A 25,200-nucleotide genomic window follows, 5' to 3' on the forward strand; every position below is an offset into this window, starting at 1 on the left:
GAGCTCAAGAGCCTTCCTGCTTCACTGAAAATTTTACGAAGTAATTGTTATTCATAAAGACAAATTCAAGTACCTCCTCTGTTTTGGAGTATTGGGGAAAACACTGGCCCCAACAGAGGTTCTAGAAAAGAGAACCACTTTCTTCTCAAAAGAGACTGCATAGCTAGTGTGCACATAAAGACTTCAGTTTCTCCTGTTTAACAAGACAACAGTTTCTCTCCTTAAGTTACTCTAAATCCCAGAAAGGCTGTGGACACAAAGTCTTCCAAGACTCTGAGCCAGGTATAAACTAAAAGTCTTAAGTTACACAACACATGATAGCATGTCAGCTCTCAAACATGGATGCAGATAATTCTAAAAGGCAAATTCATGTTTTCTAAAAACATCTGACATTTCTGTTGCATTAGCTTCTTCAAAGTAAAAGAAACATCCTGCATATCCTTAATCATAATTGAGAGAGCTCTTGATGTTGTAGACCAAAATAGAACAGGAAGAAGATGGTGTTCAGTTTACATGCAGTGGTTCTGTCACAGTCATTTACTTCATAATTGTATTAACTGAAACATATACAGCAGCTTTGGCAGCAAAACAGAAATGGTATACCACAGGAGCCATGCTAGAGCTGTTCAGTAAGCTGACAGCTGGTGAAAGACACACTGGCCTGTATTTGACTTTCAAAACACTTTGTCAATCAATACAAGCCTCAACTGAGAGGGCAACTATCACAATATAAAATAAATTAGCAAAGTTATATAACAGACCTAAAGAGTCCTACTTCTTTCACAGGCTTCCATGCACTTGGCTTCATGTGGCAAGACCCTGTTAGTCCACCCGAGTTATGAGTTGAAGACAATGGGTTAAAAGGGGATCCAGTGCCTGCCTTGCCTGAAGGTTCAGGGTCCTGGGCACAATGTAGACGGAAAGCCCCTGCAGTAGCAGTAGTACTCCAAAAGCAAAACATTCTGTGCCACCTTCTCCTTTGCTTACCTGAACTCTGACTCAGTCTGGAAAAATGTAAATTTTCTTGAAATACAATGGAACAGGAATATGAAAGAATTCTGTTACCAACTCTGAGTGAGAGAGAATAACAGCTGTGAGAGAACAGGTGAGAGAAAGCAGAACCTAACATCCCCTGGCAGCAAGCAGTACCTGCAGGTAGCCGGAGCACTGGTTCAGTTCTTATCACCAGCGCCGTGCTGCAAGTGATTAATTGAACTAACACACAGCACATGCCACCATTACAGCCACACGCATGGGTTTGGGGAGGAAGCAGCACATTTACTCATTACTCCAAAAGCCTACTGGTTGACTCTGTAAGAGTAAAGAATGCATATTAATACATTCCTCTACAGAACAAATTCATACGATTTTTATCTCTGCTATAATGCCCTCAGACTTTGGGGGAAAGAACTGCCCTGGAGAGTTATCTCTGTTGATGCAACATGCATATTTCTTGTTAGGACAGCACTTGAAGTTGCCCAGTATTTTTCAATTGCATAACCATATATTTACTAAGCTCACAGCTTAGTTATTTACCCTTCTGACAGCATCAATTTGTCATATGCTTGTTTTTATCCTTATCTTTCATTTTATGCCACAGATTTGGCTTTTATTAAAAACATTAATAAATTTGCTGACAAAAACTGAAGGACCCACTAACTGAATAACTAACTCATCACAGGGAATGCAGAAGGAAGAAACAGTAAAGGCCTCAAAAGCCTGAGAATGTTAAATTGGCTTCCCCAGACTCGTAAAGCAGACAGGTGAGGTTAGCAGGGCAGGAAGGCATTGCTACCCCTACAGCAGTTCACCTCTGCACATGGAACAGGTATTAACCCAATGGGATGTACAACTGCACTACAAACTGACTGCAGCATCTGATCACTGAACTCTTTTTAAGTAACACAAAGTCTACAAATCACTACAACCACCTCAAGTTCTATGCAGAGCACCCCGGAGACCTTGGCTAGGGCAGGACACCAGCAGAGATTCAGAATGACCACTTATCTGTTCACACCATCTGTTTCCACTGCTCACTTTTTCTGATGAGAGAAGGGTGATTTGAATTTTCTAACAACATTTAAAAGGGACAATACTAGTAAATAAGGCACCTTTAATGTTTGAAAATGGATTGCTAGTCTTCAGGGTGCTGTGGCTTTTTACAGTAGCCTTTCACTCCTGACTACTACTCCATGCCACAATGCATTTGTGCACAAATGTATTCTTTTGGGCAAAAACCTAGCGGTAACTACAACAAAAAGCAGCGCTACTGTATCCATCACCAACTTCTTCCTTGCTTCTTTAGGGTACCAGATCCCCTACTCAGAAAATACCTTACCCTGGAATGCAAAGTCCCTTCCTCGGCAAAAGTCCTCTTGCTGCCTTGCTGGGCAGGAGCCCCAGAGCAGGATATGGGCAGGCAGCCCTGCCTCCAGGAGTCATTTCCCCTTTCATTGCTAATGGGGGGAACTAAGCAAGTATCACCATTCCATGCTGTGCCATCCCACCCCATCCAAGAAAGCCAAGCAAATGAAGGGATAGCTAAACATGGGTGCTGTGTAGCAGATTCACAAGGGAAGCATGAGACCAGTACTTTAAAAACCATTTTGATTTTGTATGTCTTAAAAATCATGATGCCACTAGAATAAGACTATATAAAGCCCACCATCACAATTAGAACTTCAACAGACAAGGTTAGAGGAGTACATAACATCTAATTATTTATTTGGACTCTGGAAATGTGATTACTTTCAAGTGATGGGGCTGTATCTTAAATGAACAAATAAAAGTCATCAAGAATTTTCAGAATACTACATCACAGAGACAAAACTGAAGAGAACTGAAAAACAAAATTGCACCACAGTGAGCAATCTCTAAATGTCTTTTTCCCTCCCTGAGGCTAGAACAGTTGCAATGGGTGGATAAGGTATGAGGATAGTGCAGCATCTTTCCAGAGGAAGAGGCTTCAACAAGCTCTAATGTTTTCAGTGCATTACTAAATATGCTCATTAAAGTGGTTTTTTTTACATCCACTTGAAAATATTTGATGTTTTTTTTCCCTCCTCCTGGCCATGAACATGCATAAGCAGTTCCTTTTAACAGAAGAACTGTCACGCACTCAAAAAAAAAAAAAATTGGCAGGCTTTCACAGAGGTAAGCTATCTTTTTCATAGCAGAAAAATAGAACAAACACTGGGATATTCACAGAATCACAGCTTTGGTTTGAAGGGATCTTAGGATCTTTATCTGGTCCAATCCACACTCAAAGCAGAGGCTACTCAGTATTTTATTTATCAGCAAATTTCTAGTCCTGACTAGTCAGCCCAACTGCAAGTTTCATGCATCCCAACATTATTTGTTCAAGCATTAAACAAATAAGAGCAACCATAGTATTTATTCAAAAGGTTAATACTGTATGTTTTGACTTTTAAAAAAAATAACAGTACTTAAAAGCTATTATGTCTACCTAATGCATCACTTAGAGTTGTATAATGGTCCATTACAGAAACTACAGGATCCTGCCTCGACATTCATGTACATTTGCAACAAGGAAGTGAAACCCCCCCCCTAAGATCTCCTATTCATTGTTTACTCCAAATTCACAAGCAAAAAAAAAGGTAACAATAAGCAGACTTCAGAGGAAGTGCCAGTTTATCAACTTTGAAACAATTACCAACAGATACAAATTATCTTAATAATATTACAGTGGCTGAGGGTAACAATTTTTTTCTGGTTTTTCCAAGTTTTTGTAGTACTTCAGGTTAAATGACATCTTGACTAAAGCTGAATTTAGTTTGACAGTAAGCAAAACAAATCTCATCTCACATTTTTAAATAATGCTGACATCTCAACCTTAGATCTTTCTTTGTCCTATTATCCAAAGAGATACTCTTTTGCTAACGCAAATAAGTTTAAACTTCTCTCAATATCAACCTTAAGAACTCACCCCAAATTCACACGCTTAAAATTTGACTTGCCTCCTTTTACCTGACTTTCTATGATGATTAAGAAAAACATCACTTAGAGCAGATTGACAGTTAAGTTGAAAAAATGTCATTTTTTTAATCTTACAGACTGGACTATTAAAAGTATATTCTGTATGTGAGGAAGGCATTCCTTAATCTTATTTATGGATTATTAGCAGCCAAAAAACCCAGAAAACTGATACAGACTAAAATTTGTTGTGCTACATATAATTAAGACTTTAAATTATTTAATCCTTTAAATACAATTCCTTAACCAGGAAATACGCAGTCTTTATTTGACTTGTTATCTTACTACAGCTATGGCTTTGGCATTTCTTAACTACATTATTCTCCTCCAGAGCTAGGCAGTAGAATGCAAGCTACATTTTTCAGTATTTCACTATTTCATTAAAATGCCTCATATTTAAATTTGTTGGAGGCTCATCACTTGCAAAATAACTTAAAAATCAGACCTCATTTAGTGTTCCCATTTTCATGCTTTAATGCTAAAAATTATACAATGCTCTGTAAAATATGAAAGTGAAAGCAGACAGAAAACACCATTCATAAATCAGATATGATATGAAAGCATGCACATAGAAATAATTGCTATTTCTGACTAGCAAGCAACCAGAAAACATGCAGACACAATAATTTCAACAAGTGGCATATTACCTGGGTGGAGCTGGCAGCGACAGAAATGCAGTCAATGAAACCATGTCTCCGAGTGAAAAATGCAACTATCTGCTGCCAACGGGAAGGCTCATTCCGTAACTCATCTGTCGAGCCTTTCTTTGCCCACTGCTTGTGCTTTGGGCCTACAGAACTGTGGCTTGAGCTAGTGTTGCCTCGATTGGCGCGAGAATAGAGGAGTGTGTTATTTCCGAAAATGTAATTCATCTCTGCAGCTCTGCAGGTGGTTGCCAGGCAGTCTTACTTCCCTACCAGCTGCTGAGTGGTGAATGAGCACGGGAAAAAAAAAATGCAGATAGAATTACAGCAGCAGCATTTACCAACCAGGAAAACAAAATTCTTGATAGCTGATGCTATTTTTCTTCTGAGCTTTTCCACTCCCTACATCCCTTCTGTACCTGTGATTACAGTAATGAGCATAATCTTGAGCAATTTAAAAAAAAAAAGCAAGTAAATGTTTTCCTTATTTTTCCTTTCTCAGAACCTACAGGATCAAAAGCTTGTTTTCTCTTCCTAGCTGACAACAGCTATTTAAGAGAAACTGGGTAGCAGGTACAGTACTATGTTACAAATTTGCAGCTATGAGGATGGTGGTGCATGATAACAGCTACTGGGTGGAGAAAGCATGGATCAAAAATAACCAAGTTTCAATCACTGCCTGTAGTAAGATCCAATAGCATCTTTTCACTTCCTTGCTTGCATAAATTATAAACCTGAACCGAACAAAACAGGGAGCAGGCAGTATAATGGCACTTGTTCGCTGATTTTGTCTTTCTGAAAATGTTTCACAGAGTAAAAAGACCATAACAACATGTTCAGAAAAAATATTCAAGACAGAAGTGTTTGCTGGTTTCTTCTCCTCCCCCCCGCATAAAACAACTATAGAGGGAAGATACTGTGCCACAAAACAGTCATTTTGTGCTCGTACCAATGAGTACCTAGTGGGGCTGTGGTGTTGGGGTTTTTTTAATCAGCAAGAAGATTAGGGATATTAAGATTAAACACCAGAAGTCAACACTGTTATTCTATGATTAATGTGTCATGATCATAACATCTATTTCCAAAATTCTATGAATACTGTAAGCATAATACAAAATCAGTAAATATGAAAACATTACTTCTCCAAAGTACAAGAATTGGCAAAAAAATGAAAAATTCTTACTGAAATTCTACTGAACTTTCAATAAAATTTATTTCAATGCAAATCACAAGAGTATCACTGCTGTAAGCGTGCATTTTCTCTGCTCTCTCTACAGTAAAAAAAGGGTAAGTCACACAGTAACTAAAGATCATAAGAATTCAATTTACCTTACAGAGTTCACCATTCAAATTTTTATAGTCAGTTCTCTTACAAAAAATCCTCCAGCTCACATGTAAGAGATTACTTGGAAAATCAGTTAAGTATCAAGGCTAAGTATCAAGGCTTTCACTACAAACTTGCCTCCAAAAATCCAGCAGAGAGTTATCAAAACTGTTTGTGGTATATTTTTTTTATACAAAATGCTCTCTCAGTCACAATCATAACACTAGGGCCAAGATTTTCAAAACAAAAGGAAATTCTCAACATGATGAACAAAGGTATAAGAGTTCCTTACAAAGCTGCCACAAGTTACAATACAATGATTCTACAAATCTACTGCATGATGTGCATTTTACTGGGGATTACCAAATTCCCCCATATACTTCTTTTTGGTGCAATATACTCTTCTGCTTAAATTCTTACTGACAGCAATCCTATTCTGTGTAACAAATTTTTCCTGACAGCTTACATTACAAGCAGAAATAATAAGTACAGTAATTTAAAACTGTGGTAATAAGATCAATGCACCATTTACTTCTAGTCACTAGTACAGCTCAATAACGTATCACATACAAATATTCTGAGTACATCTTTCAGACTTTATTAATATTCATAAAATACAATGGCTTATCAGTTTAAGTTATATGAAACTCAGTCTGATTTGTGCAGTGTTCTCAAAGATCATAAGTTCAAAGATCATGTTCATAAGATAAATAATGGAGATAAGAAATGCCTGAGACATAGTAGATGCAATGATCTTTTTAACTGCACAAGCTTTTTATAATGTGAATTCTTTTCATGGGAAGACTGCAGCCCTACCTGCGCCCTGCCTTTTTCCAGACTTGAAGAAAATACCTAGTCTGAAAAATGCCTATGAATTTATTACTGGAGAAATTTCTTAATCCCTATGGCTATGATTGAAGATGTTTGGAACAAACTACAAACCACATGCTTTGAATTCTGAGTCTTTTTATAAAGAGTCAAAGTGAAAATATTTTTTACTTTTTTCTTCATACGGCCTTGTACGTCAACACTGCTGTACATTTTTAAAAGATCTGAGAGCACAAGAATATTAGTATAACTTTCAAAAAAATCTTTAAGAAATTTTTACACATATATATCTCTCTCTCTCCATATGGTCCAAACTGAGGCTCACTTAGGGGAGTATTGTTTAAAATTCTGAAAGTAAACAACGCAATACACAGATAAGCAATCCACCAAGTACCTATTTTTCTTGCTGTTATATCAATCCGTCTGAAGATGAGACAGGTTTGCTGCATTTTAAGGCAGCTTCTTTCAGGGATTATTCCCACCCAGCCAACGATCAACCGTGGCATCACGGACAAAGAGACTTTAGAAATCAGCACTTCAGGAAAGGCTCATATGGAAAAAAAAAAAATCCTGAAAGTGAAGCTACGATGATTTAATTTCAAAGGAGACAGAAATCCAAAAAGTACTTCAGGAAGAGGTTATGCAATCACGCTGGTGATACAAGACAGCAATCTGTGTCACCTACACTCCATATGGATGTCAGTGATATTGAGCAAGATTTGCTGATGCCTAAGAAGATACAGTTGCAGTTATTTGTAGAAGGAGCCTGTACTGTGGTGATGAGACAAATCCTGATTTTTACAAGTTACAAAGCAACCTGAAGATGAAGGCATAACTCTAGAGATGGTACAACATCAGCATAGTGCGATGGAGTCCAGACTAGAAGAATGGTTGCCTGTGCAGTTAGAAAAAGCAATGGGTGGGAGTAAAAACAAGGGTGAACTTAAAAATTAACATCAAATACTTGGAATAAAGTTCCTCTGACTTCGTACCTGAGACAATTCTTATTATCAGCTTGCTGGGACAAGTTAAAACATGACATACTGCCATATTTTAATCTCAAAGATAAAGTTTTCCTGGACATACCTTTACAAGCAGCACACATACCTTGAAATTAAAAATGCACAGCAACAAAAACTGTGGATGCAAACAGCAGTTATATCTCAATTACCCTTTCTAAACAATAACAACAAAACCCCTGAAGCATTTGAAAAGTCTTGTATTAGTTTTATTACCATCCTGCTAACCATAATATTGGCTAAAATAAGAACAGATCCTAAAGAAATGAACTGATATACTTAATAAAGAAAATTCAAGAACCACCTAAAACAATGGCAGGGACTTATTTTATTTTCAGTATCATTTAGGTTTTTACCAGAAAAAGAGACAAAAGAAATGCGCAGAACTCAATTTAAATACTCAAATACAAACCTTACAACTTTAACTCTCCAGGCAGGGGAACAAAAAACACCACTGAAAATGCAGATATAAATTCATGTTTACTTTTTACACTTTTCAGAATTCTGTATTTAACAAATTTTTACTGGCATAACAAATTTAACTCTTATTAACAAGCATATGCAATATTCTAAGCCAAAGCCTAGGAGTACACTAGTCAAATTGGACACTGTGGAAAAAGAAATTGTTAACCCTTTCTGCTAAGATACATTAGAAAGCCAATCTTAGCTCTTAGTTGAGAGACAGGACAGAAAGGATAGCCCTTGATCAAGCGTGATTTGCATGGTCAGTAAAAAAAAGTAGATATTTTACTGCTGAAACTACCTTATACGTAAACACCCCAGGACGATTATTCTATAATGACACATTTTAGTATAAATATTGAATATAAAAGATTATTACATTATTACTCATACTACACCTCAGACAACCTACCAATCTGAGCAGATTAAATTGCCTGGTCTTCCGTACCCTGTTCATGAATCTCCTGCCCATCTTTCTGGCACGCCAGACTGATAAAAACATCCTGTGTTTAATGCAAGTTTCTTTGGCCTTTCTTCAGTCATGAAAATGAACCCAACTGCACTGAGAGCTCAAGGAAAATCTCAGGCGAACAGAGTATAACCAGTTATTAAGAAGACTTTATGTTGATTACTGTATCTTAGGTTGTTCTAATGTTTGGATTAATCCACGGTCCATCTGTTACAGTTTTTCTTTCTTGTCTGTTGACAAGAATTTGTTGAGCAGATCCATACTGAGAAAGGGGCAGATTTGGTCAACTGCTTCTTACTATAGGACACAAACTGACACCTTTGCAGATATTTGTATATTCTTCAGTTACAGGAAGTTCAAGAGTAGTAACCTGTGAAGAACTTGGCAAGGCATTTTAATTAAAGATTATAGTGCTCCTCTCAAAAGTGACCACCAAAGTATGATGCTAGTCTAAAAATGAGTATTTCTAAGGGTATGTTCAACTTCTTCTTTATAATTTCCATTATGCTAGGTATGTTCCTAACTCCAGAGGCACTGCCTTCCTGCTGAAGATTTCATAAATCTTTAGAAAGGTCTCCATTTAGAAAAAAGTAACTTTCTTACAGTCATAACCAATCTTGCAAATTACATGTCAACTGATCTTTAATTTCTAAATGGAAATAGCATCTTCATCTTCAGGGTAATTTCACCTAACCTGAGTTGGAGGGAAAACACACCAGGAGATAAAGAGAAGGGAACCTATTAAGCTTATTACACAAGACTCAGGTTCACAGGGAAAGGAGGTTGTCCTGCATTAAAGGAAGCATGTGTCTATATGCCCATTTATACAAGCAGTTATTTCCCACACAGATTAATGGGAAGCAGTTAAATAAAGGTGCTTGCTTCCAGTTGAATAACAAGGGTAGAAGAGACAAGCAATATATGCTGTAATACCTTTATTGGCCTAGCTAAAAACCAAAAGACTATCAGTAGCTGAAAGATTATTCTAAAGTCAGAAGCTGACTGTAAATCACTATGTTTAGGGGCTATAAAACAGCTATCACCTGCTAGTTTATATTTCTGAACATAAATTTATATTTCTGAAATAACCATTCCCTAGTTATTTTCATGATTTTAGTGACTCAACCTTAGTGACTGTAGTTTTATTGATATCTCCTGACTCAGCTCTTTCCCAAATTGAGGAGCCAAACTGATTGATCTTTCATTGTACAGAGGCTGCCCCTGCCTCTGACCACTTACTCCTTCTCTTATGAACCATTTGTAGATTGATATGCTTTCTTCATCAAGATAACACTGAACAGATTTCTAGAGTGATAAAATAATGCAGTTTTATTCCCATTTGCTTCTCCAGATATTCCTCGTATTCCATTTGCCTTTTTGACTGTAACTTGACTACTGAGATGGTTATTCCATTAATCTATTATAACCCCGAACTCTCATTCCTCTGAGATGATGCAATGAGAACACAAGTTCTTCTGAGATGCTTCTGGTAACCTCCATCCATCATGATTATTGATCTTCCTTCTTATCCTTTACTTTCTTTTTGTTGGTGGTTTTTTTAAAACAATTATATCCCAAGTGGTGGGTTTTTTTTTTTCTTATTCCATGGCAGCTTAAATTTCTCTGTAAGCTTTTTTTGAGGAATTCTGTTATGTGCATCTAAGAAAACCTAGAAACCTCCATCAACAAGATGATCTTTATGCACATTTGTGCCACAGAACTTCTCTTTACAATGCTTTCATTGCTTGCTCATCTCTACTTTCTCCACATACTCATTGATTCCGCTCTTTAGAATAGTTTCACTGTGCTTTGCCAGTACAGAAATGAGAGTGAGCTCTCATTTCTCCTCTCCCTTCTGGATGCTATTTTTAAGAACAAGTACCACCTTGCTATATTTTAGTCCTGTGATACCACAGTCAGTTTAAGTAGACTGTTACACAGCATTGCAGCACTAATAGATAAGTAGTTTCATATCAGAGTTAATTTAAAACCATTCAGCTTAAATACCATTAGGTTCTGGAAATACTTTTCCAAAGATGTCTAAAAACATGAAAAAAAGCAGGCATACACTAAGTGGGCACAAGACATTTATTTCACAGAGTAAAACTACAGTGCATGTAGTCAACTGGACTGCTGTACTAGGATTACAAAACCAGTCATGTAGAAGGTTTGGGTACCACTGATACATACTTTCAGCAACTGTTTTGAAACAATGAATACACTACACTAAGTATGGGGTGTCTGGCACAGAAACAGGGACTGCTACTTCTAAGCAAAAGGAAAGGTAAGGCTGAAAGAGCTTACTTCCTACCCAACAAGCACATGATCACAGCACTAGGTCAAATAAAATGCCCACCTAACCCATTGCCTGTCTCAGTAGCTAACAGTGTATGCATAGAGTAATCCTTCCCACTACACCATCCCAAGCTCCAACAGTTCAGAGATTCATAAAGTCAAAGAAGGTAAACTCCACTTTACTGTTTTTATTTTAATAAAGGACTGCTTTCACTCTAATGCAAACTGAGCCTGAATAAGTTTAATTTCTCCCAGATCTGACTGCAGGGTAAGCACAGATAAAGCAGAGAGGTACTCACATGGGGCAAAGCTATTGGTTCAAAGGTATTCAACGTATTATGAGATTAGTTTCAAACCCAGCACCAGATGCTTCACCTGGGCAAAAAGATTCTTGTGGTTAAAATTTGGGGGTAAAACTTTCATCTTTTTTGAATGGGGAACAGTATTTCGTCTTAGTTTGAAGTACTTCACTGTTCAAAGATAGGAAAACAGTAACTAATTTGCATTTAAAGACACAGTATTATGAATTCATAGTTTTCTTCACTGAAATAAGTTTATATAACCACAAAAGACTTCACCACTGTGCTTTAAATAGGCAAGCAGCATTAATCTACATGTCTAAAACATTTTTTAAAAGATCTTTGATATAAGGAAGTAGGGATTTTTAATGCGTTATCTGAAGCCTGACCTGCTCTGTATTGTCTTTCCCCAGCACCATCTGTACAAAGTTCATCATTTCTGAACATGGGAGAACAGTAAAGTAGCCGGCTGTGTTGAATGAAATATGTTCAAGAGCCCATAATTATGTAACTCTAAGTTAAAGATTAACATACTTCCCCCCCAAGCCTGTTTCTCACAATTCCTGGATTGTTCTACTACTTCATTGATGATTGCACAAAGCTATTCTAAAGATGCCCAATATCTAACCAGTAGAATACCCATTAAATTAAAATCTTACTGTATAGCATGAATAAGCAATTTTAGATACCTTACTAGACTAATAAAGCTAGTACAATGTTCCAACCAAAACATTTGTGGTCTGCTGTTCAATGTTGGCTATGTGTGTAAGGAACAAACCAAGTGCAAGTGCTTCTCACACCTGCTGAAGATTGGTGTTATGGTGAAAATCTCCAGAGATAGATCAGCAAAAGAGATTTGGTTAATGAAAAAGAGAACTGAACAGATTTTTCTAAATCAGTAAGTCTAGCTTCCTGTTACTGCAGGCAGCCACACCATATTATTTATAAACTTATCAAATACTTGGAAAACTCTCTAAGAACAGCCTCATACAAATTTTGAATGGGAATTGTGGATATAAACGGAACTGCGGTGAATACTGTAATATTAAGAATTTATTACAGAGCAGGATAAAGATTAACATTTATCAAACTAGTCATGGTGTATCTTTCCTGTACAAGACACATTTAGTAGTTTACAAATTATTGCATGTTTTCTTTGGAGTTTCTGTATTACCAGTGAATTAATAGCCCCAAATACCAACATATAATACACAAACATAATACAGAAATATATACAAGCCCCAACTGGGATCTATACTTCAATACTGAAATGCCATGCTATATCATAAATATAGAACTATAAATATTTTTTCATGCACAGATTACTTAAATTGCAGTATTCTTCATTTAAAGATAGATTTTTTTATTATTATTATATCATGAGCCATTATTTTAAAGCCTTGTAATAATCTATTACTCAAAGCTTTTTTTCCTTGACAGAAAACTCCAACTTACACCCCATATTTTAAAAATTTGTTTGGTATCATATCTATGACAGATTTCACTTGGTTGGAGCTATTTAACAAAAACAAGTGTTACACTAAAAAAATCAATCTGAAGATACAATAGAGAAGCTAAAATCAGTTTAACAATTGAAATAAATCCTTTTGTAGCATCACCACCTAGTGGTCAATCTTGGTAGCAATGTATTGCTTCAATTACATCAAAGTCAGTTCAACTCAATCACATTTTATTTCATAACTCAAGGAACCTCACACTGTAATCACAAGTTTCTATAGGGAATCTGGAAACCTCATACTGAAGAAATGCTAGTAGTAGCTGCCCACATACCCAAAAATATTATTTAAATGTCTGGGACACAATGTTTGTGAAGGATTTGAAGTTTGACTATTTTCACAATCTGTTCATGATTCTCTACCATTCAACATTCAAAAAAGCTGTTTTACAGAATCGACAAGAGTTCCACTTCACACAGTAATAAATAGGGAACTGGGGACACAAAATCTCCCGGGTCAAGTTCACTGCTTTGATGCTTGAGATGTACAAAGTACACATTTCTTCCTAAACTGACAAAACTCCACCCTAACCAGACAAAACCTCTAAGCCCTGTCTCAAGTTTAAACTTTAAATCAGTACAGCTAGTATCAGTTATTTCACGCTAATTGCAAACATGCAATATCTCACCTCAACCTGAATCTGGGGCAGCCCACCCCTCTGTCAAGAAGGTGAACCACCTTGAGTTACTACAGTAGTTAATGTGGAACATTTGATATAGTCACATGCTCATCCTGCAAAAATTTGGGATCCACATTTTTTTTTCTGGTCACTGAAAGTGGCTCTTTGAAAACCATCCACCTGTCCAAGCAGTTGTAAAAGCTGCTTGAAGTCCTAGAAAATTTGAAAGCTTCTCAAGAACAAAAAGTAAACTAGTTAAAACCAGGCATCTCCCTTCTTCACTATCTTCTATTCATGTTCCGTATTATCGTTCTGGATTGCAGAGGGCTTGCTATAAAAGAAGGTATTCCTCAAAATCTCATTGTACTGCCCTCTGCAGCATTTCTTAAAGAGCAGCATATGATCATAAAACCACTGTTTACAGTTGTTCTTCAAACTAATAACTCTGTATTTGAAATTTCAAGTGTACTTAACATTTCTATTTTTAAAAAAACTTCTCTTATTATTTTATGTAATAAACACAACATCCTCTATTACATTTACTTTCCTTAAGTAAATGTACTACTGAACAAAGCTAATCAAGATCTTGTATATTAGCCAAGACCTGGTCCCTACACAGTGCATCAAGCCAACATACCAAATAAATTACACAAAGAGCTCTTAACTCAAAGCTGTTGTTGCTAAACTGATCTTCATCATGAGATAGGCCAAAACTATGAACATCTTGCAGATCATCAGGACAAAAGAAGAAAGGACCAGCTATGCTAATAACACAGTAGCAACCCTGGTTTTCTCCTGACATACTCAAGTTCAAGTTTCAACAGTATTTATTCCAATGTCTTTAGCAAATCATCGTCTGATTGAAAAGAAATTTTATGAGCTCAAAAGGATTTTACTCTAAAAGGTCCCATTAGGATTCCCAGGGCCTGTGAAACCAGGGATGCACCCCTCTCTCCAAATACCTAAAGACCTCAGATTCTGCTTATAAATGATTTATGCAAAGTTGTTAACTTCTTCAGGAGAGAATCAAGCCAGCGGCCAACTTAGCATCAGAATTCAAAGTTCCACAAAATGATGGTAAAAAACTGAAACCTGGAGCACCCACCCCAGTTTTCACATGAAAAAAAAAAAAATCAGAAAAATTTCAGTTCTACCATGTATTGCTTTGAAATTAATAGTCACTTGAAAACAATTAGATGTATGGTATAAATAGTAACGAATTGTATGATGATATTTCTCTTACACACATTCTTTACTATCAAATCGTGATTTCCCAGCACGTACCAATTTGTGAAAGATAATAGTAATCCTCCTCAGAGACTTAAGATACACAGTATTTTGAAAAGGCCTCACCACATTTTGTAGTTATACTTACACACTGCTTAACTCTATTTCCAGAATAGTTTAAATGAGATGTGGTTTCTTTCTTGCAGAACCATGCAGTAGAGTTTTATATTCAACACACCACAAGAAAACTAAAACTTGTTCAGCTTAGATCACATCTGAGCAGAGGAAGGCAGAGTAAAGTCATTCATATCTATTTCTGTAATGCTGTTCTGGGTTTTGCATCAGTGTCTTTACAGAAAGTCACCATAGTTGGATAAAGCTCAATTAAAACAGATAATTAGAGGTCCCATATAACACTCTAAACACGAGTCTCACTTGTTTGCAGAGACTGCCTGGCACTATCATGCAATGCCTTAACATCTACAAAGTGAATTTTACAAATAAGCAGTTCCATAAAAACACAGGAGCAGGTGTATCTCATGTATTTCTCCCCCACCCCCCCCAAATTATATCCCTAGATAGGAGATCAAAACAGTTCATTCTTATTATAACTTTAAAAATGCCTACCTTTACAGGTGAAATATGAGAATGGGAAACAAATCCATGGACATTCTCAATCTGTGACAGATTCTTCTCTGATACATGAACCAGCTCTGGACCTGTCACCTCATTTGTAATGTGTGGAGAACTGTGCTCCTGTGGAGGTGTATCTTCATCCTGGTAGCGGTATTTCTGAAGCAAACAATTATAGAAAAAGATCAGTCCACCACAGAAATGTGAAAAAGATTATCCAGAAAACCTAAGTCAGAAAAATAACTATTTCTATCTGACCTTGCTGACTTCAAGACAATAAAATCTAGAAATAAAAGTTTAATTAGTATTTTCAGTTTAAAGAGTGATGCTGTCTAAAAATGTTTCAAGACTTTTTAGTCCCATCTAGAACTACTATAAAGCTACCTAATTTTCTTTTGCCTATTTGCATACAGTAATATGTCCCCAAACTCTTTTCCAAAGAACTTTTCCCTTTACTTTTTTTTCTTACAAACACTTTTAACACTACATCATTCACTAATAGCAGAAACTCTCAATATCAACTGGATTTATCAACCTTGACCTGCCTTTAAAAACTATCAGTCTCAAAAGATTTTTTTCCATACTTCCGATTTAGCACATCTGCCAAAAGTGGGTTTTGTCAGCTACAGTGTTTCAGCTTTTATACTGGGGTATCAATATAGCAATTCACTATTGCTAGCTTCATTATGAAAAAATAAAGTGTGGCTTTGTTACTAGAGAGATTAAGCTTCCTCAGCAAATAAGTCTTCAAACAGAAACACAAGACATTATTCAGTCTTATTCATTTGTATTCCATTTAAAAAACCAGAACCTATTACTTCACCACCAGGGATGCGTTCTAGTCAGACTGTGCTGTATCCACACCTGCAGATCCCTACCAAAAGGTATTAATGAAATCAGGAGCGTACATAGTATTGATGCGTTCTCTGGACTGCAGAGTTACCTGCTCATGCAGCACCTCCAAACTCCAGAGCTAACATGGGCTCACATTACCAAAAAACTTAAATATAAGCTTCACCCCAGTTTCACCTTGGTATTCTCAGCCAGTTCTGAGGCACTTTAGGCAGTCCGTGCAGTTTATTGCTAGTTAAAACTAAAGTTGAAAGCTGAAGTCATGTAACCTTATTCCAGCAGGGTTTATTGTGTCCATAAGATGCACCTCAACATTTTATAACCACATTCACTTTCACAGACTACTACTATACTCCAGAGTACACACCTAGTTGTTACTAGTTTATATGGAAAGCATGTTATGTCATTAAAGGAACAGAAAAACCTTCTAAATATGTAATCATTTTCAACTTGGAAAAAGCTATTCCTATTATTAAAGTACACTTAGGATAGAAAACATTTATGGCGGGGCGGGGGGAGAAGGTGCATAAAGAATTCTAAGATCTACGTACTACAGTTTAAGTCAAAAATAGTCATCATCTTGGTAAGTCATTTATACTCCATAATTCAGTAGATGACTGCAAGTAACCCATTTGTCTATAAGCACAGGAACACTACACCAAGGCAGTACCTGATAAACAGTGTATGACAACTAACCCCGTTAACAGTTACATGCAAGTACAATTTCAGGCTACCACAAAGATCCCTGCCCTTCACAGAAAAGCCCTGCAATATCACAAAGTTATAAAGTTGACAGGATAAACTAGAAAGAAATTGCCTGAAATGATCCATCAGTTACCTGTAACGCTTAACCCGTTCATTTTCTGCTCACACACCACTGTGTGCCTGTCTTATATGAAGACTTATTTTTTTGTTTAAGGAACAGTGTTGGCCAAAAATACAAGTGAACATCATCAATGCATAAATAACAATCACATTGGAAATTACAAAAAATAAACATTAGAGCTACAAGAAGCACAGAAAATATCTTCTAATACAGCAGAGAAAGCAGAAATTCTGTTAGCTTAAAGGAGCCTGCTCCACTGGTGAAGGCAGTATTTGGCTGGACCTGTGATCCAAGATGTCCCTGCCAGATCTCAAGCTTCGATTTGCCTAGGAAATACAGGAAAGTGAGACCTGAAAGTGGATTAAGTTCCCAGTTCATCTCAGACAAGAATCTGTGGAAAGCTAGAAGTGGATCATTCCAGTTTGGATTTCTTTTTTTTTTTAATAATAAAATAGTCACAGGACAATCAAAATTAAACTTCCTTTACAGAACAGTCCACACCTTTAGGCAAAGCACAGAATTACCTTGATTTTTTTCCTGAAACCAGAAACATTTATTAGAAACAGGCATTTGGACGTGCCTCAGTGTAAGCAGGCTCTAGATTTCACTAAGAAACATGCATTTACATTATACAATGTATCAGCACTTATAACAACATAGTACATATGAAGTTTTAATAGATCAGTATGTCATTATAATTTAGATCAAACATTACAAATATTGCAGTAAAGGATGCTCTCTCACACAAGGCACTGATAAGGGCTACAAGCTTCTAAAAAAAAATCTTAAACGTGAAGTGCTAATTGGATTTTGATGCAATATACAAGACTGACTTTACTATTATTTGCAAAATATTTCCCAACTTGAAACAAAACAACACCCCCCCCCCCCCCCCAACAAAAACAGAATTCATGTTTAAAATACACTAACTGAAATACAGGATAACGTTTCAAACTGCAAATAGATGACAAGGACAAGTAGTGCATGAAAACAGAACATCCATAACACTTCTTATTCTGAAAGGTACCGCACTATGCTCAGAAGTAATTTCTGCAAAGGGCAAGGAAAGTGCTTCAAGTAAAGCAAATTACTGTATCTTATAACAGCCAATTCTCCATAGAAGTGGAAGTGTTTTGCAGTACTTTACTATGGATCATCACCTCTGAAATACCATGCCTCTTGACTGAGGTAGTGTATTCCAGTGATCTGGCATGGTCCAACAGCCACCATCCAAAATTACCTATTCCTTTCCTCTGCCAGGAGCTGTCATCCCTTGAACAAGGATTCAGTCAACTGTTTCAGCCACACCAAGTTAATTCTGCTGCTACATATGAAGCAAAATCCCATGCAAGTTACCCCCCATGGGAGTCTAAAGAGATACTGTTTCACAACGCAGCCTAGCTCACTCCAAGGGCAGCTACTGTCCAAAGGACCCATCCAATCCCTCTTGGTCAAGCTGTAAGCCCCTTGCTGCTAGCACACATCTGATGGTGAGCAAGCTCAGCAAGCTAATCCAGCGGAATGTTTGTTCCCTCTTCCAGCAATATTAGATTTTCTTTAATTCCCTAAAGTGGCTCACAACAAGATGAGACATGCAGCAGTGCTGGCATAATAGGGAGAAAAGCAGGTAGAGAATAGGATCAGCCCATCTCCATTTCTCTGCCTACAACCAAGAGAATCCAATCCTGCACCCAAATCCAAGCTCCAAGGAGACCCCAGATTAGAAGAGACAGCCCAGCACTGGGCAAGACAGATCAAAGACAAGAAAGAGAGGCAAGTGTGGCAAAGCAGCTCTGAACTTGCAGATGGAGTGCCTCAGCTGCACATCTCAGAAGTTTCCCAGCACTCAGGTAGTAGCCAAACAATTTAACTATTTTTACGAAGCTTTAAGGACTGCTGTATACTTTATAATCATAATTTATAGTCCAAAGCAACCAAGAGCTAACACAGACTTCTGACAGATACTACCCTGAAGGATTCAGTTGCAGGTATACAACTGATGCAACATAGTTAACAAGATTTCTTCAGGCTAGATTATACTTTCAACGAGTGTTGAACTGTCACCAAACACTATGGACTAAATTATTTACTCAAACTACTGAAAAATCCATTTACTTTAATAAACTAATGCCAGTTTACATCAGACAAGAAGATGGTCCAAAATCACCGTAGTGAAATCATTGTGTTAATTGTTCAGGCCCATGGCCTCTCTGCTCCTGTTCCCAGGCCAGGCAGAGTTCGACAAAAATAAGGATGAACAGACTATCTGCAACAATCTGCAGGACAAACAAAGATTTTCTGGACATTTTATAGCACCATTTTTCAGATTATAGATCACCTGTTCACACAAAAAGCAAAGAAAAGCTTTAGGAAACTCATCCTTAAGAAGGTTCACTTTAGTCTGCCTCTTACCTACATTTTAAAAAGAAGATATTTCAAACAGATTGATACATAATCTACCCCCTAGAGATAATTAAGTTGTGGTTTTATAGGTTTTTTTAAAGATCCTCTAATGAGAAATCTTACTGAAACAGAAGTGAAAGGAAATTATTTAAAGAACACTTAATCCCCAGCCCTAAACTGGTGACCCATATCCACAATAGCATGCAATGCTGTTATTCCAGAGTTTCAAGCCATACAGAATGCCATGTTCATGGACAGAAAATTACTCATGCAAGAATGTCCTTAACTACCAGATAATTTAACGACAAAATGCAAGGCAGCAGTAACTACAGTTCTTTTCAAAATGGGATGTGTATCAAAATCCAATTCATATCAGACATACACATCAATCAGCTGTCTCATGTGAAAAGAAATTTGAAAGCACAGTAATGTATCTTCTCTATACACAAAGAAAAAAAAAATCAGTGCTAAACCAGCTTTAATATAACAGAGTTAAAGGACACTTAAAAAACAATAGAAGTTCCTAAATTGACCTTCTCGTTTCCCTTCTCCAGATTTTAACCCTCCCAACCCACACAGCAATACTACTCCCAAGTTACTGCGCACCTCAAACAACAACAATTACAAACAAAACCCAGGAAGACACGCAGCCTGGCTTATACAGTCTGTCCCCAGATAAATTTTAATCTTCACTGTGCAAGTTTCAACCCATGTTTTGAAAGAGGTTAAGAATGAGGACTTTAGAAAGTAAATTTAATCTGAATTTGACAAATATACAGAAGCTCACAGGGTCAGACCCCCTCTGATGCGGTATGAGCAGGCAGTATGATAAAACAAAGTGGCTTTAGACCATTTGCACCTGGCTCCCCAAGTTTCAATACTTGTCCTTGTTCAGTCACTGCTCCACTTTCAGAAGATCTGAAATGACCCTTCAAGAGATAATTCCAGCAACTGAAGTTGTTGGGAAACACTGTTTGACATTCAACGCCTCCACTTGTGCATAAAAGGACTAAGATACAACACGTCAAAAGCAGATGAGTAGAAAAATCTAAATCTAAACCTCACATCTCCCCCCAAACCAACCTTCACAACTCTGACATGAAGATACCATTCAGCAGAAAATAAGCTCCAACAGCTCTAACAACAAAAGCAACAATGTAGCCAATCTTGCTAAAACAAAACTAATCCAAAATGAATAGCATACTAAGATGCTAATACATTTTGTACAAGTCTTCCCTGTTGTCTAGAAGTGCTAAACCAGAAACTAGCACTTAGGAAATTAATAGTGCCTTCCAAATGGAGGAAAAGGACACAAAAGGTATGCTCCACTATCGCAGAAGTTAATTTGAAAACTTTTCATTTGTAAGAATCAGGCAGATTACAAGAGCCAAATAAAGTCTCTTTGCAGGTGAACACCAATTCACACTGAAAAGCTCATAGCCTGTGGCTAACAAAGGAAACTTCAATCATGTAAGAAAAGAGGACATGTGTTTGTGTATTATCAGAACTTCTTCACTTACCATAGAATAGGACATAGGGTATTATTTTCAGCTTAGGCCTCAACATATGTTAAACTGAATGACTTGAAATACTAGAGCAAGTTTTTTATCTTTGGGGTTTTTAAAACACAAGCTCAGTACTCTGAGTAACTAACTGCTTCATTCTCAAAAACAGTTTTCTTTTAATAATTACAGCTAAGACAAAAACATAAGGCATTTCACCCCCCTTGGACAGTTTCAGTTTGACATTGTATCTTGAATGAAACTGCATAGAACATGTTTATTTAGGTCGCAGTGTTCCGTCAAATGTCAAAATGCCCAGCTAGTTTTAAATATAAGTATTTATGTAATGCTTCATACCATGGATATCCAGAACTGATACCACAACTTAAGATAAGTATATATAAATTCACAAAAAGACCAGAAATATTTGTAGTGAAGAAGTTCGCCTGTTCCAGAATGCCAAGGAAAAGATACCAAAGACAGAACAGTCAAATTGTGAATATTCTTTTCATATGTGGTCAAAACACAGCAGGAAAATGTAAATTTCATAGGATTACTTGTGTGAGATTGTTTCTTTATGTAAAGGACTGAAGAGGTTATCCTGAATTACTGTTTAACAGTCATTTAAATATTGACTCAGTATTCAAAGGCTATCTTCTCAGAGAACAAGAGTATTTTATTTTTAATGAAATACAATCCTCTAACTTTTCTTCAAAAAAGGGAAAGTGCCTAGTGCAAAATCTCTCTGCATTACCAGCGGGTCACAACTATTTAAACCTAAATCCTTCAGTTCATTGGGAATGTAGATAGCGTAGAGTACCCACACTGTCTTAACAGCAATACATGTTTATTTGAAGATAATTAAAGTCTGTGCATAAATAGTCCTAAGATATTTTAAAACACAACACTGCTAAATTAATTGGGCTCAAGAAACTATTGGTCTGCAAGATACACCACCGCTTAGCATGCTGCCAGATGACGTTAATAACGAATTCTGCCGACTGTGATTTGTACGAAGCGCTTGACCTCCCCTCCTCCCAGGCCCGGCCGCTCCGGCAGAGAGGCAGGTGCCGGCGGCAGAGCTCCCTGCGGCCGCGGGTCTCCCAGGCCGGGCCGCGGAGCTCCCAGTCGGCCCAGCAGCGCGCCCTCCGGCGGGCGGGCCCCGCGCCCTGCCCCGCTGCTGGCCCCCGAGAGCCACACCGCGTACGCTGCCGCCTCCGCGGGGCAGGTTGCGCCCGGGGGCCGGGGTGAGCCGAATCGGAGCAAGGTAAGGAGTCGTTAATGCGTTCCGACAGACAGAAAGAGCCGCTGACGCGCGTGTACAGGGGAAAATGCCGCCATCGCTCAGATCCGACACAAAATGCCTAAAGTGGATTCTGGATATTTGCTGGGTTTTTTTAGTTTGGTCTTAAAGCGAACAGCATCTCTCCTCTGCAGTTCAACTGGCAAAATGAAAATCAAGATAGTATTTGCGTGCCATAGCTTTCTTCCCAAGTTTATTATTTAAACATGAGAATATCTTAAAAATAAGAGGGACATGCAGTTCCACAAAAAGGAAAGAAATCTTAATTTTATAGCAAAAAGTTTCCAAATTGCATCAATAAATATATACATATTTTCAGCTGAAAAAACACTTTGGACACATGAAAGATAAGTGGATTCAAAACAAGGCAAATTCTTCCCTCCTGGAAATAAATCATTCAACTTTAAGTTTCATAATAAGTCATTCACACTACCAAAAGATCCATAAAATTCAGACTCCTCTCTCCCAACCTAGGTGACATTTATTCAACATCAACATTTTGTGATATATATCTAAAAATGCATCACACACAACACACACATATGTATGTATATGTGTACACACACACAAAACTGTTCCCAATTTATAAAATAAAATCTAATTCAAGTATTTTTTGTTAAAAACAAACACTGACCTGGAAACACCAAATATGCAAAATAAGTTTTGAAGAGAGATTTCTGAGTCTCTGTCTCACAAGTAACTTCACACCCGTATCCCTTAAAAATTAAAGGTGCTTCCCAGTACTTAGTGTTCTCATCATATCCTTCACACTGGGCATTAATTTTACTGGAAAAAACATTTGACAAGACATTGAATATATTCTGTTTACTTTTCTGAGGATTACCAAATTATATATGTTTTATTACTCTGAAACCTAAACAGTTGATGTAGTCCTAAAATGACTAAATGCCCGAGGGCACTGTTAAACCCAAACCTGCCACTAACAATTGCTTCCATCCATATGATGTCAGGAGGCATTTCCAGCCCTGCATCTCAGTGCAAGTCTCCTGTGTATTTAATTCTCTACAGCTGAAGAAAATGAAAGCCAAGTGCAATAAACTGATTACATGATGATTAATGCTGATTAATGGAGAATGATGACATTTTACATGCGGCATTCAGTAAATTCAAAATGTTGTTCAAAGGGATCTTTAAACAGTAGGCATGATAATTCATTACTTCTGTCATAATCACCAAGAGCTCTGATAATAGAGTAAGGCATGGAACAAAATACACACTATTTAATCAGAAATTTAAGGTACAGTTACATTAGACATAATGGCAATCATTCACTAAATGCAGCTTACATTTCCAGGAAAGTCCTTTTATAGACCCACCTTACATCCAAACATTAAAGATATTGTGTTGTTGGTACATGCTACTTTACAGTGGCATAGCATCGGAGAAAAACAATCCAAGTTTTTTATGCTAGGAGACATTTTTTCAGACCCTGTGCACTTCAATCGATCCGTGACTGAGATTCCAGAAAAATGCCTCTGTAAGCGCTGCTTGCTGCCTGTATTTGACATTTAATCTAGGTCCATAGTGTTCAAAAATAAACCTTTATATAAATAGCTTGAATCCTTCAGAAAAAAAAAATTTGCTTCAAGTTAGAAACCAGATTGTAAAAAAAGCAAAGAAAAAATCCTGTGTCCATTTTTAAATCTTTTGAGTCAGCTTTATATTTAATTACATTAGCGTCAGCTTGACGTGACAACTGTCTCACGGCCCCAAAGTACTTTTCGGATCCTCTCAGCCAGAACCCAGGGTTAGATCCACCAAGGCAGCTCCACCTGCTGCAGTGCGAGGTCTGCTATCTCCTCCATGAAAACAGAAGCAACTCTAGCAGAGCCACTATGCTCAGTGGATGCTGGTTGCTTAGGGGAGGGGCAAGATGTTGCAGCAAGGGACTCGTTACACGGCCGGATAGATAAACCCAACACTTCCTGCAAGGTGCTTTCGCACTGCACCAATGAGCATGTGAAAACCTGTTTTAAAATCAGCTGTGCATAATTATAAAACCAGGGAAGTTGTAAGCTTAACAGCAGGGAATTTGCTGATCTGCAGTTTACGCTAGCTTTTTCAAGGAAATGTCAGCAGACCACAAAATGAATGGCTATGCGATATTTAATCCTCATTTTCAAACATTAAAAATTCAAGGTTATTTGACACATGTAAAAAAATTTTCTTTAACTGCTGAGTACAACTCCTAATGGTCTACCAAAAGCAATAAAAAACCAGTTACAGAAATACATGAATATTCTCCAACTTCAGCACACAATGAAATCAGAAGCTGCTATTTTTTCCCCAGTTGTCTCTAGAAGTCATTTATAATCTGGACTACACATCAATTTGGTTATGCGGAGCTCTCGGTAAAGTATGTCATTTCAAGCAACTGTACATGTGAACACTTAAACAAAACCACTTGAACAAAAAAGCTTTTTTTTTCTTCCTTAGAACTGAAGTAAATACGGTCACAGCCTCCTTAAGATTTGTTAGACTTGTTAGCACACAACAAAGAACAAAACACAAAATTCTTTCTAAAATGGTTTGCTTGGAGTTTTTTTTGTTTTTAATCAAGTCCTATAAGGATTCAAACTATTTCCTTTTTTAAAAGTATAAGTGTCCCTGCAGGCTTTTAATGTATTTATATATTTTAACAAATTGCATTACAGAATTTGATCAAAAACAAATCTTCTGTGATTTCTCTGCTCTTGTACCATAAGCTAACAAACCTTTGCAAAAAGCTTCAATGAAATAATGTTAGCCATCACTTCTATTTGTAATTGTACTGAGCAGCATTGTAAAAAAGCATAAGACCTCCAGTTAGATTCCCCCCTCTTTAGGAAGTGACCGTTCACTTAAATTTACACCTGTAGCAGCCTTCTCTCATCTCTCTTTTACTTCATTTGGTTTACCTGATAAGCACCCTCTGAGACAGAAAGTTTAATGTAGTGTAAAACTGGCATCCACATAGCTCAGAAA

General features: G+C 37.2%; 1 protein-coding gene across 21 annotated transcripts in view; it reads right to left on the reverse strand.

The window, feature by feature from the left end:
• The window catches only part of DLG1 (discs large MAGUK scaffold protein 1), a 158,954-nt gene that overhangs the window by 86,773 nt on the left and 46,981 nt on the right, over positions 1-25,200 (reverse strand). For 12 of the 21 annotated variants that reach the window (XM_054835173.1, XM_054835172.1, XM_054835155.1 and 9 more), the window contains one exon: positions 15,324-15,488. In XM_054835173.1, the coding sequence (XP_054691148.1) occupies positions 15,324-15,488 (165 nt within the window). Of the gene's footprint in view, positions 1-4,640; positions 4,986-15,323; positions 15,489-23,552; positions 23,998-25,200 lie in introns of those variants that run through there. The other 9 variants (XM_054835166.1, XM_054835164.1, XM_054835161.1 and 6 more) reach the window with 9 other exon arrangements.

This window comes from Grus americana, chromosome 9 (assembly GCF_028858705.1).
Source record: "Grus americana isolate bGruAme1 chromosome 9, bGruAme1.mat, whole genome shotgun sequence".
Lineage (NCBI taxonomy): Eukaryota > Metazoa > Chordata > Aves > Gruiformes > Gruidae > Grus > Grus americana.